We start from the raw sequence: 14,472 nt of genomic DNA on the forward strand, positions 1-14,472 counted from the left end.
TCCCCAGCAGTGTGTGCCCAGCAGTGTGTGCCCAGCCGTGTGTGCCCAGCCGTGTGTGCCCAGCCGTGTGTCCCCAGCCGTGTGTGCCCAGCAGTGTGTCCCCAGCCGTGTGTGCCCAGCCGTGTGTCCCCAGCCGTGTGTGCCCAGCCGTGTGTGCCCAGCCGTGTGTCCCCAGCCGTGTGTGCCCAGCACTGTGTCCCCAGCCGTGTGTGCCCAGCCGTGTGTGCCCAGCCGTGTGTCCCCAGCCGTGTGTCCCCAGCCGTGTGTGCCCAGCCGTGTGTCCCCAGCTGTGTGTCCCCAGCCGTGTGTGCCCAGCCGTGTGTGCCCAGCCGTGTGTCCCCAGCCGTGTGTTGTCAGCAGTGTGTCCCCAGCCGTGTGTCCCTAACAGTGTATCCCCAGCAGTGTGTCCCCAGCAGTGTAACCTCATCTGGGTGTTCCTGCTCCATGGGGGGATTGCACTGGATGAGCTTTCCAGGGCCCTTCCAAGCCCTGACACTCTGGGGTTCTGTGTGTGCTCAGCTGTGTGTGCCCAGCGCACACACCCGTGTGCAGGGCGGGCGGTGAGCTGGGCACAGAGCGCTGTCCCGGAGCTGCGTTGCTGGCTGTGCTTGTCACCACGCGTGGCGGGTAAGAGGAGGTGACAGCGCTGTCGGACTGTGTGTGCCTGCTGGGTGAGCGGTGCTGATGTGATTGTTGGAGCTGTCACCCAGGGAACAGTGAGGGGTGAGCTGGCGGTAACGCAGCTTTCTGGCTGGAACACACCAACTAGTGCGACAGCATCCCTGGCCGTCGCCTGCATTGGTTTTGCCCTGGTTCCCAGTGCACGGCTGGTGTGATTTGGTATTTTTGGTGCCATGGGACAGAGCCTCAGCAGGGACACTGTGTTTCCATGGAGCTATTGCAGCTGGCATTGGCCTTGTTTGTCACATGGGTGTCCCCCTTGGACTCTTGGTCATCCAGGGACAAGCAATAGCCCAACTAGAGATCTGGCACCCAGGTTTGTTCGGTGTTGTGGGTTCCCAGCGTGCTGGTGGGAAGCGACCTCGGGAGGTCCCAGCGCTGCCATGAGCAGTGCCAGCCACGCTGGGTGGCTCATGGCCTTGTCCAGCTGCGTTCTTCGTGTCTAGAAGGATGGAGGTGCCGTAGGCATCAGTCCATGAGTCCGGATCCAGTGTTTGGCCACCTTTATGATGATTTTTTCTCCCTTAATATTTAACTTGAATTCCGTGTGTCTCAGCTTGGTCTGTTGTCTCTTGTCCTATGCCCATGCACCTCCAAGAAGAGTATGGCTCCAGCTTCTCTCCATTCTTCCACCGGGTCATTGTAGACAGCAATAAGATCCCCCTGAGCTTTGTCACCTTCAGCTGACCAAACCCTGTTCCTCTGAGCCTGTCCTTGTCCTGTGCCCCAGCCCAGACCACTTTGGTGGCCTGAGCTGGCGTCGCTCCCACTGGGCAGCTCCAAGCAGAACACGGAGCTGTAGTTGTGGTCTGGGTGGACTGAAGGCTCCCTGTCCTCCCTGCTGGCTGTCCTGCTCCCCCGGAGGGATCCCTGTCCTCCCTGCTGGCTGTCCTGCTCCCCCGGCAGATCCCTGTCCTCCCTGCTGGCTGTCCTGCTCCCCCGGCAGATCCCTGTCCTCCCTGCTGGCTGTCCTGCTCCCCCGGCAGATCCCTGTCCTCCCTGCTGGCTGTCCTGCTCCCCCGGCAGATCCCTGTCCTCCCTGCTGGCTGTCCTGCTCCCCCGGCAGATCCCTGTCCTCCCTGCTGGCTGTCCTGCTCCCCCGGCAGATCCCTGTCCTCCCTGCTGGCTGTCCTGCTCCCCCGGCAGATCCCTGTCCTCCCTGCTGGCTGTCCTGCTCCCCCGGCAGATCCCTGTCCTCCCTGCTGGCTGTCCTGCTCCCCCGGCCCGCGGTGAGTTCTGCCTTCCCTGCTGAGCCCTGGCCAGCCTGGTGCCCTTGAGGACTTTGGAGCTCTAGGTGCTTTCTGGCCCGCTGGCCCCAGCCTGTCCTGCACTGTGCATCCTGACTCCATCGCAGGATGTTGCATTTGCCTGTGAGCTTCATGGGGTTTCTGGCAGCCCCCTTCTCCAAAGCGCTGAGGCCCAGTCCTGTCTTCCGTCACTCTCCCTAAGTCTGGTGTCTTCGCAAACCTGCTGAAAGGACACTCCAGTCCAGTTACTGGTGAAGGTGTTTAATGGTGTTTTCAGACCCACCATTGCTCACTGAGGGGTTACCATTGGGAAATGGCCACTGCTTGGCCTTCGTACTGCTGATCACAACCTGGCAGTCCAGACCATTTTCCATCTGCCTTATCCAAGCTGTGTCCCATCACAAAGGCTGGAAATGTACAATGGGAGTCTGTGTCAAAGGCCTTAAAACCTGGGTGTGCTGTTCCCTGCTCTCCTCTTGTCTGCAGAGCTGCTCATCTCATCGGACAAGCCCATCAGGATGGCACAGCACAATTTTCTCTCAGTAAATCCACGTTGGCTGTTTCCAGTTACCTTCTTGTCTTGGGAGGATTTACTCAATGCCTTCCCCAGTGACTGAGGGGAACATGAGGGATTCCCCAGGTCATCCTTTCAGAAGATGGCACTAAACTGTGTCCCTAAAACCCTCATCTATGTGTGATGCATGCTCAGATGCATCCCGCCCGGTTCCATGGACCTGAATATTTCCAGTTGACTGAAGCACACCCAAAGTCTACAGCTGTCTCCATGAGTGGTGTTTCGTGCCACTCATGCTCAGAGGGCACCGAGAGGCCAAGGACGGACCTTACCAGTGATCACCGAGGCAAAAGAAGAAAGGGAACCCTCAGCCTTTGCTGTGTCCCTGGTCGCCCGAGCTCTTGCCCCATTGAACCGTGGGACCACAGCTTCCTTGGGCTCCTCAGTCCCCAGGACAGCACGTCCTGCTGCCCCACAGCCCTCACTGCTCCAGCTTGGTCCGTGTGGGCTCCCCCGAGCCCGGCCCTGCTCCAACCTCCCCTCCTGCATTTGCCTGGGGGAGCTGAACTGAGAGCAAATCAGTTGGAGAGCTGATTTGGATATGCCTTGTGCTTGAAGCATGGTCCTTGGGCAGGTATTTCTGCAATGAGGGTTTGTATGGACTTTATTGTGAGCAAATCAGTGAGTAAAAGGAGGAACGAGGAGTGGATGCTCCTCCCCAGCCCTGGGTTAACCTATTGTAAATTAGGACTAACTGAGCATTAAGATCATGGATTCTTATTGTGGCTTTGCAGTTGCCATCTCCAGCCAGGCCTGGAGCTTTCCCAGGAACAGCTTTGTCTATCCCGGCCAACTGCTGGGGCTCTGGGCGCCGACAGCGCCGGAGGCTGGTGTGAGCCCAGGGGCAGGGCCGGCCCAGCGCAGCCATGGCGGAGCACGATGCGGCCCCCGTGGCTGTCCCGAACTGCACCAGCCTCCAGCAAACTGCTCCAGGGGCAGCTTGGCTCCTGAGCTGCTTCTGCACCGAGGAAGAGCTGTTTCCATGTTCTAAGTGCATTGCATGAAGAGCGCTGTGTCCTGGTTTCGCAGCGTGAGTGCAGCGCGCTGCCTCGGGCAGCTCGGCGGCAGCAGCAGCACACAGGGGCCTTGGGGTCGCAGCTCCCAAGGGCATCCCCAGCCCAGAAACATCGCTAGTGGTGCAGGTTCCCAGACATCTCAACAGTGTTTCCATGTTTCTATAAGTTTCAATTTTTGAGCTCACAGCAGAGCAAAAGCAGCTATTTACGTTCTTCCAAACGTCAGTACTTTCAGTCCTTGTTATTCCGAAGAGCTTTTGCTCTGCTTGCTTTTGGCTTGGTTTGTGAAGCCAGTGTGGTGGAAATACTCACCTTGCTGGGACTAGTTCAAACACTGAAGCAACCGCGTCCGGTGGGGGCTCCGGAGGGGGCTCCGCTCCCGCGTAGCCCCGTGGGCGCAGCGGGGGGCTGGTGTCCCCGGGGTGAGCGCTTCGGAAGCGTCTTTCTCTTCACTAAGAACGTGGAGGCCAAGGTCCATGTTCAGTGTGTGCTTTGGGAGGGTCTCAGGGCCCCTCTGGGTACCCAGATCTCTAGAGGCTCTTTGGAAATCCATCCCGGCTGCCTTCCCCACGTTTCGGGAGTGAAGACTTTCTGGCCTGAGGTAAAACAACCCCATTTCTTACCTTTAGTTAATATTTTCTGTTTAATGAATTTTCAGATGCAAGGTACATTTTGATACGCTTTTTATTTACTCTGAATATTCCGTTAGTTTTATATTTAAATTTAATGACTGAAAACCATTTAAATTATTTTTTCCAGAGCCCGTTTTGCATGAAGCTCCCTATTCCCTCAAAAATCAGATGCATTCTGTAGACATGTGGGATGCCCCTGGGAACCTGAAATAACAATCTGACAAAATAAACACCAAGTTAAAGAACTTATTAAGTAAAAGAGATATGGTGTGGTGTACTGGTGAGCAGAAAGGAGCATAATGTAACACCCAGGCTATATTTGGCTGCAGATCAACGTACATTGATGGCTTTCAGCTGAATGAGAATTGACTGGATTTTAGGAAAACAATTTTGCAAAGGCAGAAGGAGAGCTGCGTGGATGGCACATCATGTCTTTGCCTGATCTCAAGCCACACTGATACTCGGGAGCTGTTCTGACCTTGCTTTGGGCTGGCGCCTCCCGAGCTGCCTGCTGGGCTCGAGGCTGCTGGGGTGTTTGAGCTTTGCCAGCAGAATCATAAGATGAGCTGAGTCTGAGGCCCTGCCATAAATACAGAGCTGCTGCTCGCTCAGAAGAGCTGCAAAGCAAACAACTGTATCTTCAGGATGTCTCCAGTGCCATCTCCTGGAGGTAGGGCTGTGCTGGCTGGGGCTGGGCTGGTACCAGCCCTGCAGAGGCTCTGAGAGCTGCTCTGGCCCATGGGCTTGGCTCTCTGTGAGCAGTGACTCTAACGGGGAGCTCACACCATGCTGGTGGCCATGAAAGTCCCTGTGGGATCACTCATTGGGAGTTTCATCATGGTGTCAGTCTCTCCATAACTTCTTTCTGGGTATCTTCTTTTCCTATTCCTTGTCCATCATCTCCTCTCCTTTCATCTTCCACCACGGCTCCGTATCTGCTGCCCTGCACGAGCAGTCCCCAGGGTGAGGCTGGGGTGACACAGCCTTCCTCCCCCTGCAGTGCTGTCAGCTCACAGGTCACCACTGCACGCGAGTGACGCTGAGTGCACACGATGGGGGTACCAGACAACGCTTCTGATGCACGGCTGGAGAAGGGCACAAGTGTTTCTTCCTTCACACAGTATTGGGTTTGGCTTCACTTGAGACTCATACACTAGATTCGCCTTCTCTGGAAAGGAAGGAAGGCTTTTGGCCCGGCAAAGAAGAGCCTGGGGAGTCGGGTGGGTGACAAATGGGACGTGGGCTGGCAAGAAAGCCAAGTGTCTCCTGGGCTGCATCAGCAGCAGCGTGGGCAGCAGGTGCAGGGAGGGGCTGCTCCCCGTCTCTCTGCTCTCCTGGGACCCCCCAGAGCACCGAGTCCAGCTCTGGGTCCCCAGCACAGACAGACACGGACCTGGCAGAGCGGGGCCAGAGGAGCCGCTGAAACGGTCCAAGGGCTGGAACAGCTCTGCCCTGGAGAGAGGCTGAGAGAGCTGGGCTGGGCAGCCTGGAGAAGGCTCCAGGGAGACCTCGTGCTGGACCCTCAGTACTGAAAGGGGGCTGTAGGAAAGATGGAGAGAGTTTTGACCAGGGCCTGCAGTGACAGGACAGGGGACAAGAGTTTTAAACTTAACAAGGATGGGGTTAAGTTGGACATGAGGAAAAGGTTCTTCACCCAGAGGTGCTGGACACTGAACAGGCTCCCCAGGGAGGTGTCACGGCCCCAACCTGACAGTGTTCAAGAAGAGACTGGACAACGTCCTCAGACACACGGGGTGAGCTGTGGGGTGTCCTGTGCAGGGACGGGAGTTGGACTCTGTGATCCTTGTGAGTCCCTCCCAACTCAGGACATTTATGGTTCTATGTTCTTTCAAGTTCTTTTCCAATTCAAACCACTCTGTGAGTCCATGATTTTATGAAACTTGATTTCTGGTATATTGGGGAAAGGGCTCATTCAAGAGTTACAAGTGTTGGGATGAAGGATGCATGTGATGCTCTGTCCTGACCTTCCTGGAACATGTTCAGGCCTGTTTGCTGTGCTCAGCCTGACGGCCGGATCAGGCAGCAAACCCTGGTGTGGTTGTTCACGTGGGGCTGAGCTTCCCCGTGGGGCAGCACTGGGGTGCTCAGCATGTTCAGCTGGACCCTGCTCAGGTGTAATTCCAAGGTTTTCTGGCACATTTCCTGGAGAAAGGAAAACAGCCTAAGCAGATGAGGTTCTGTGTGCGGGGCTGGCAGCTCTGGCACAGCCGCTCAGTTTGGGGCCGTCCCCCACATCCCCGTGGGGTGGTGCCTGGGGCAGCCCTCCAGTGTGGGGAGGAGCAGCGGGACCGTGCTCCCAGAGTGGGGACATTTACTCTGGGCATCCCCTGTCCCCCTGCTTGCCTGGGTCCCCAGGGCTCCCACACCAGCCCTGCCCCGGGCCGGGTCGGGGTTTTAATGCCTTGGGGCACAGGATCCCCTGGGGCCTCCTGCCCAACTCCAACACCACACAGTGACCGCCCCAGGTCCATCCTGTGCCCGTGCTGGGTCCGGCACGTCCCGGCAGCGAGTCAGGGACAGGCGGGCTTGGCCCAGGCACAAGCCGTGCTGCGGTGCCGGGACCGTGCTGCGGTGCCGGGGCCGTGCTGCGGTGCCGGGGCCGTGCTGCGGTGCCAGGGCCGTGCTGCGGTGCCACGGCCGTGCTGCGGTGCCGGGGCCGTGCTGCGGTGCCGGGGCCGTGCTGCGGTGCCGGGGCCGTGCTGCGGTGCCACGGCCGTGCTGCGGTGCCAGGGCCGTGCTGTGGTGCCGGGGCCGTGCTGCGGTGCCGGGGCCGTGCTGCGGTGCCACGGCCGTGCTGCGGTGCCAGGGCCGTGCTGCGGTGCCAGGGCCGTGCTGCGGTGCCACGGCCGTGCTGCGGTGCCGGGGCCGTGCTGCTGTCACCGCCCGCGGCTCTGCTGCCGCCCTGGCGCGTCTCTGGGGGCCAGAGGCTCTGCCTGATGTGTGCTTGGGTGAGGGGTGCGTCTGCTCCCCCCCATCACCAGGGCTGTGTCACCTGCTGCCGCCTCCCCGCCTCGTGCTTTTGTCACACTCCTTGGAGCAGCTTTTGGCCTGGAAACACTTTTTAGGCTGGTAGAGGTGCAGGGGGACCCCAGGGCTGAGCCTTCCCCGGCTCGTGGGTGGCAGGTCGCTCCTCCCGCGGGACCCTCACCCCCTTTCTCTTCCTCTCCCTCCACAGCACTCGACGCTGTCACGCAAGTTTGTGGAGGTGATGTCCGAGTACAACGCCACGCAGACTGACTACCGGGAGCGCTGCAAGGGCAGGATTCAGAGGCAGCTGGAGATCAGTGAGTAAACCTGGGGGCGATGCAGCTGGGCTGTGGGGCCGCGTCCTGCGCAGGCTCTGGCTGGCTCGGAGCTGCTCCCGCTGCTGCGCAGCGCTGCCCGGGGAGCGCGGGGCACGGGGACCCCGCACACGGAGCGACCAGGACACGGCTCCTGGGGGACAGACAGTGGTGGGACCTCACATGTCAGAGTCAAAGCGCATCCAGCAAAGCGCATCCAGCTAGAGACAAAAACTGCCCCCAGATTCTCTTCAGTGCTGTGCAGAGAGTGCAGAGAGCACAGGGAGAAACATTTCTGCCTTGTTTGCAGCTCATTTTGGATTCAAAGAAGCTCGTGGCAATTCATGACTCCCATCTGCTGTCTTGCCATTCCTCCGGGTGCTTTCTATCATGGGTGAACTGAACTGAATGTAAAACCAGAGAAGTATAAATAGAAAGACGAAATCAGTATATTTTATCTATAATAAATATAGTTATAAATAAATTAACGAATAAACAAATAAATAAATGAAAACAATATAAAACCAGGCTACGCAAGGAAGTGGTTGAGACACCATCCCTGGAGGTGATTGAGCAGGGGTTTAACCGACATGGAGATGAGGTTCTCGGGGACACGGGTTAGTGCCAGTGCTGGGTTAACAGTTGGACTCATGATCTTGAGGGTCTCTTCCAACCAAAACGACTCTGTGATTGGATGGTTCTAAGCGAGCTCGTGAGCTGGGGGCTCTCGTTGCTCCCTGTGCTTTCCCTGCTGCAGCAGAAGCACGAGCCTTGGTGCCTGTCCCAGGCATCTCCCTGGCCCAAGGACCAGTAGTGGTGTCTTCTGGCCACAGGTGACACCTCCGAGGCCGTCACCACCCTTAAGATCTCCCTGGGTCATCCATGGCCTGTCACGCAGGAGAACTCTAGTCCTGCCTGTCCACAAACCCACTCTGCTGGTGGTTCTTCTGGGCCATCGGTGGTACCTGGTTAGAGAAACGCGGTCATCTCCCAGCACAGAAGAACCATTCCACCGCCGGAATGGGGGGGATGAGCAAGCAAAGGAGAAGTCAGGACACGTGGAGATTAAAAGGGATTTTTGAAAATAATCTCATTGTCAGAGAGGCGTTATGTGTTTTTGTGCTCAAAAGGAAAGTCTGGAGCCTCGTGAGTCCAGGTTTGGGTTTTTTTTCCTCAGAAACAAGCAGGTGTTCTTCTTCCCTGTCACAACTCGGCATGAATAATAAGGTGTGAGCTCTTTGGGTCAGAACGGTGTCCGTGCAGCTCAGCTCTGGGAACGTCCCCGCGAGCCGCGGGTGCTGGGACGCGGTGCCGACGCGGTGCGGCTGTCTCTGGGCAGGACGGGAAGGAGATCGGCTGTGCAGGCCTTTCCCCTCTGGCATTGGTCTTTATGATGTAGAATAATAACAGAAACGTCTCACACCGGCTGAATGGAGAGTCTGACTGACAAGAGGCTCAACAAGAACTTGACGTTTAATGTAAAGCAGGATGATGAGTGTGTCACTGCTCCAGCTGACTCATTTGTCACCTAATGTCCTTCTGTAGGTGATACCCAGCTCCAGGAGTGGCTTGTAACATAGACAGGAATGAAGGTCTCACTATGCCTCCCTTCTAAGAGAGGAGAAGTTTTGAAAGGACTTAGCCAAGACCTTAATTGTCTGCAGGCTTGAAATAAACCTTCCTCATGTGTTTTTTTACTCCTGGGTTTTGGAAGGACTCGGCAGCTTTGCTTAAAGGATGCAGGTATATTAAACGATGCCTGTCCTCAGTCTGTCCCGCCTGCCGGCTGCCAGTGCCGGTTGACGGGTACGAGGAGAAGGCTGCTCAGGACCCCCCGGTGCGCTGGGGCGTGCGCAGGAGGTGGCCCAGCTGGTGACAGAGGGACCTGCTTTCCCTTCGGGGCGGAGATGGGGAGCAGGTGCGGGATGGGGCTGCGCTGGGAAGGTCCACAGTCCTGTGCACAGTTTGTTGCAGGAGTTGGGTTCCTTGTCAGGACAGTGGAAAATGTCTTCTGGCAAAAAGGCTCATCACAAGTAACAAGGTGATGGAGGTTTTACCAGGAGAGCGTCCTGGGGTGTCCCAGCCAGCACCTTCAGTGCCTGGTGCTCCAGGGGCTCTCGAACAGGCTCTTTTGAAAGGAGCTCAGCTGGGCTGTGCTGGCCGCATTGAAGCTCTACAATCCTCAGCTCTCATTTTCAGCTGATAGATCCAAAGACAGAAAGTGCCGTGAGCTCTGACAGCAAAATCAGTTGCCCTCACCCCCTCGTCCCCACTCGCGCTGAGAGGGCAGATGCCACAGAGACCTCACAGGAGGCGCCGTGTCCTGGGCTGGTGGTGGCCGGACAGGTGCTGGGTGGCCGTGGCTGGTGGGTTCCTCGTCCCCGCAGTGTCCCCACGGCTGCTGGAGCTCTGCTCCGCGGCACAGGCGGCCGTGCTGCCTGGGATGGGGACTGTTGCTCCTTCGCTTTTTTTCGCCTCCATTTTGTCTGTTGTGACAAACGGCATATTAAATCTAATTAGGTTTTGCTCCCGGAGAAATTGGATTTGAAGCTTGGAGGAGCATTTTGTGGTGGGTGTGCAGCTTTGAAGCCACGGAGGTGCTGCACAGATGCAGCTTGTTTTTTATGAACAGTTCTGTTACGTGCGAGACCGAGGAGACAAAAATGAAGCATCTGCCGTCTGCAAAGGCACGGAGGGAGTTAATGAGCCCTGCCCCACTGTGAGCCCAGGTCAGCGTGTGCAGAGGGCGAGGTGCTGCAGCCCGCGCTGCCCTCCAGCCGGGAGAGTCGGGGGCTGCTCTGTCCCCAGCGGCTCCTCGGGCAGCCCCAGGTGGTCCCCGGGCGCTGGGACAGGCTTACTTAGGATTTCTGTGACATTTTCATCTCAGGAGTGACCATGGGGTTTATGTGACCTAAAAATGTCTCACTGGGTGCCAGTGCCTGCATGGTGCTGTGAGGTGGCCCCTGCAGTCCCACCCAGCTGAGCAGAAGGGTCCCAAGGGATGGGGAGGTGGGTGGCAGTTTGTGACATGCCGGACAGGCTTTTATCGCTGACATCTGCTCATCCTGACACCCTGTGGGCAGGGCTGGACCTGTCCGAGCTGCGGGACAGTCAGGTGGGTCAGGTCATAGAATCACAGAATCATTTGGGTTGGAAAAGACCCTCAAGTTCATCTAGTCCAATAGTTACCCCACCCCTGTCCCTGCCCCATGTCCTGAGAACCTCATGTCCGTCTGTCCAGCCCTCCAGGGATGGTGACTCCAGCACTGCCCTGGGCAGCCTGTTCCAATGTCCAACAACACTTGCCAGGAAGAAATTTTTCCCAATATCCAATCTAAACCTCCCCTGATGCAACTTGAGGCCGTTTCCTTTTGTCCTATCGCTTGTTCCTGGGGAGCAGAGACCAACACCCGCCTTACTACAACCTCTTTTCAGTCAGGCTCTGCTCTGGCTCGGCCCTTGTTTGCATGGTGAGCTCAGGTCTATGCTCAAGACAGCTTGTCTCCAGCCCTGTCTCCTGGGGCTTTCTTGTAGTCATGTTGTAGGATCATGGACTCACAGAGTGGTTTGGGTTGGAAGAGAACTTGAACTTGATCATCCAGCCCAAGCCCTGCCACGGGCAGGCACATCTCCCACCAGAGCAGGCTGCTCAGAGCCCCGTCCAGCCTGACCCTGAACACTCCAGGGATGGGGCACCCACAGCTGCTCTGGGCAGCCTGTGCCACTGTCTCACCACCCTCATCGCGCAGCATTTCTTCCCTGTGTCCAACTTAACCCCATCCTTGTTAAGTTTAAAACTCTTGTCCCCTGTCCTGTCACTGCAGGCCCTGGTCAAAACTCTCTCCATCTTTCCTACAGCCCCCTTTCAGTACTGAGGGTCCAGCACGAGGTCTCCCTGGAGCCTTCTCCAGGCTGCCCAGCCCAGCTCTCTCAGCCTCTCTCCAGGGCAGAGCTGTTCCAGCCCTTGGACCGTTTCAGCGGCTCCTCTGGCCCCGCTCTGCCAGGTCCGTGTCTGTCTGTGCTGGGGACCCAGAGCTGGACTCGGTGCTCTGGGGGGTCCCAGGAGAGCAGAGAGACGGGGAGCAGCCCCTCCCTCCACCTGCTGCCCACGCTGCTGCTGATGCAGCCCAGGAGACACTTGGCTCTCTGGGCTGCAAGCAGACACTGTCGGTTCATGTCCCATTTGTCACCCACCAGCACCCCTTAGTCCTTTTCTGCAGGGTGCTCTCCATCCATCCATCCATCCATCCGTCCATCCATCCAGGTACCAGCCTGGGTCCAGGAGAGGGCTTTGTTGCAGGGGGAAGGAGGCAGCCTGGTTTCTGTTATGCAGCTGCGGGGCTAAAGCTCTGGCAGCGCAGTGACTGCAGCAGTGCCGCCCGCCCAGCAAGCCCTGCTGAGTCCAGTGTCCTCATGGCCTTGAAATGGCCTGAAATGGGGTTTGGAAAGAGCATTCCTGGTCCTTTTGTACCAGTCCCTGCCCCACAGGAATGGGCAGCTTGACCAGGAGGGATAGACTGGCTTTCCTGGTGAGTTGTACCAAGCTGGCTACTGGACCCCCTTAAAAAGAGGGGTTGCAGGGGCGACACAGAGTGGAGCTGCAGGGTGGCGTCCCCTCCCGCTGCCCAGCGTGCTTCTGGGACTGGAAGCTTTTTTCCATTCCACTCTCAGGAGATGCTGCGGAGCCAGCAGAGCCCTGCAGTCGGGTCATAGGACCTGTGGCTGGGACAGGAGGTTCATGGCTGACGCACGTTGTGTTGCTTGCAGCTGGCAGGACCACCACCAGCGAGGAGCTGGAGGACATGCTGGAGAGCGGCAACCCGGCCATCTTCTCGTCTGGGGTAAGCACGGGGTCCAAGCCCAGCATGGCCAAAAGCTGAGCCAGCCCCCTCATCCCGGGCAGCCTGGCTGGTGGATGTGCTGCTGTGGTGGCCCCGGGACAGGAGTAGTGAGCGTAGCCCACGCAGGAGGTGGGACCTCTCTTGGTGCCCCTGATCCTGGCACCTGAGCTGAGCCCGGTGCTCAGTGACCCTGTCTTCCTGCAGATCATTATGGATTCAAACATCACTAAGCAGGCACTGAATGAGATTGAAACACGGCACAGTGAGATCATCAAACTGGAGAACAGCATCCGAGAGCTGCATGACATGTTCATGGACATGGCCATGCTGGTGGAGAGCCAGGTACGGAGCTTACCTGGGGAGGGTTGGAGTCCCTGCCTGGTGGGTGCTGAGGGGAAAAAACCTGCATCTGGGTCTGATGTGGCTCCCACTGAAGCTCGGCTGGGCCCCCCAGGGCAAGAGCCACTCGCCCTGTGCCCCAGCACTGGGGTCTGCTGCGTGCCGGGCGGGGTGAAGGGCGTTGGAGGAGGGCAGCGGGTGGCTGCCATGCGGGTGGAGAGTCCTCCATGTGCCCAGAGCACCGGCCCCTGCTGGGTGAGCTCGGGGTGCCGCTGGCCTCGGTGGTCCGGTCAGGCCACCCCTGGGTGTGCCGCCAGCCCGTGGGGCTTGGCCCTTCAACCCGGCACACACTGTGGTGTCTCTGCTCACCGCCCTTCTTGCCCGCCATGCTGCCGCGGCCCGAGGAGACGCCAGTGGAAGGTAAACCCCGCCGAGCCCCTGCCCGTGCTGCATGCTCCGCTCTGCATGGCTGCACCCTGCATGGCTGCATCTCTCGCATGGACCCGGCAGCCTGGGTGCCCTCTGCTGTCTGCCGTGCAGGATTCGCAGCTCCCTGCCCCACTCTGAAGGCTGGGCCATGCCAACCCCCTGCCTTGTCCTGCGGTGGGGGGCTCTGGGCTGCTGGCACCGGGAGCAGAGGGTGCCAGGCTGGCAGCGGTGCTGGCAGCTGCCTGCGCTGCCCAGGCACGGCACGGGTGGGACGGAGAAGCAGCAGCTCTAGGCAAGGCAGCCAGGCTGACATGGCACCGGCACAGGACAGGCAGCAGGGAGCCTGGGAGGGGGAGTGGGGGGTGCATGTATGGACTTAAAGCTTGTCCTCCCTGTGCTTTCTGGCATTAAGCTGAGAAATGAGCTTTGTGGAGCTGCGGGCCATGACTCCCCAAGCCCAAATTCCCTCTGTGCCGTGTAGGGCGGCACTGGGCTTTGAGCCTCCCCAACCTCTACAACCCTCTTGGTCGCATGAGCTGCCAGACTCTGCAGCTGCTGCAGACCCTGGCTGCTGCCCTGTGCACTCAGGAGGGGCCAAGCAAGGCTGGCACGCTGGGGGAGCGCGCCCTGGGCTGTGCCCCACATTCCCAGCCCACCCCTGAAACTGGGGGGGCAGAGGGACAGGAGCCTTGCCAGCCCAGCTCCAGGACCCTCCCCCCTGGGCTGGGTGCTTGTGCAGATCAGAGTGGCCATCCCTGCATGTGCGCGGCTTTGTGAGCATCCCACCTGGTGCTGTCCTCGCTCCCCCACCACGCCGCCTGTTTCTGCAGCGTGCAGCGCGCTGTCAGCCTGGATCTTGTTGTGGCTTTGATGTCACCGGAGAGATCAGACAGGACAGCCACTGGGCCAGGGCCAGGCTGGGGAATCCCCTTGGTGGGATGAGCACACAGGTCCCAACCCTCTGGGACAGAGTCCCTGGTCCAGAGCTCCCACCCCAGAGCACCCTGAGGCACCCGCTGCCTCCAGGCACCTGACAGTCCCTGTCTCTCCGTCGCAGGGCCGCTGGGCAGGGTGACACCCACACGGTGCTGGGGAGCAGGAAGGAGCTCACGTCTGGGCTCGCGTGGGCCCTGTCCCCGCTCTGCAGGGAGAGATGATTGACCGTATCGAGTACAATGTGGAGCACTCGGTGGACTACGTGGAGCGGGCTGTGTCTGACACCAAAAAAGCGGTGAAGTACCAGAGCAAAGCCAGACGGGTGAGTCCCAGCACTGGCCAGGGCCCGTCTTCCCCTGCCACAGCTCCATCGCAGGGGCAGGGCCCTGCCTGGCACCCTCGCCTGCCCCCACCGCCCCGTGGGGCAGACAGCTGGGAGAGCCCCAGCCTGGCTGGGTTGCAGGAGCTCTGCAGA

The 14,472-nt window shown here is 58.9% G+C and overlaps 1 protein-coding gene across 2 annotated transcripts in view; it reads left to right on the forward strand.

Moving 5' to 3' along the window:
* Window positions 1–14,472, forward strand: part of STX1A (syntaxin 1A) — an 83,259-nt gene that overhangs the window by 65,254 nt on the left and 3,533 nt on the right. The window contains exons 6-9 of one of the 2 annotated variants that reach the window (XM_082068310.1): window positions 7,347–7,455; window positions 12,220–12,293; window positions 12,498–12,635; window positions 14,209–14,319. In XM_082068310.1, the coding sequence (XP_081924436.1) occupies window positions 7,347–7,455; window positions 12,220–12,293; window positions 12,498–12,635; window positions 14,209–14,319 (432 nt within the window). Of the gene's footprint in view, window positions 1–7,346; window positions 7,456–12,219; window positions 12,294–12,497; window positions 12,636–14,118; window positions 14,320–14,472 lie in introns of those variants that run through there. The other variant, XM_082068311.1, reaches the window with a different exon arrangement.

Source organism: Streptopelia decaocto, assembly GCF_964273445.1.
Source record: "Streptopelia decaocto genome assembly, chromosome: 18".
NCBI classification, from domain to species: Eukaryota; Metazoa; Chordata; class Aves; order Columbiformes; family Columbidae; genus Streptopelia; species Streptopelia decaocto.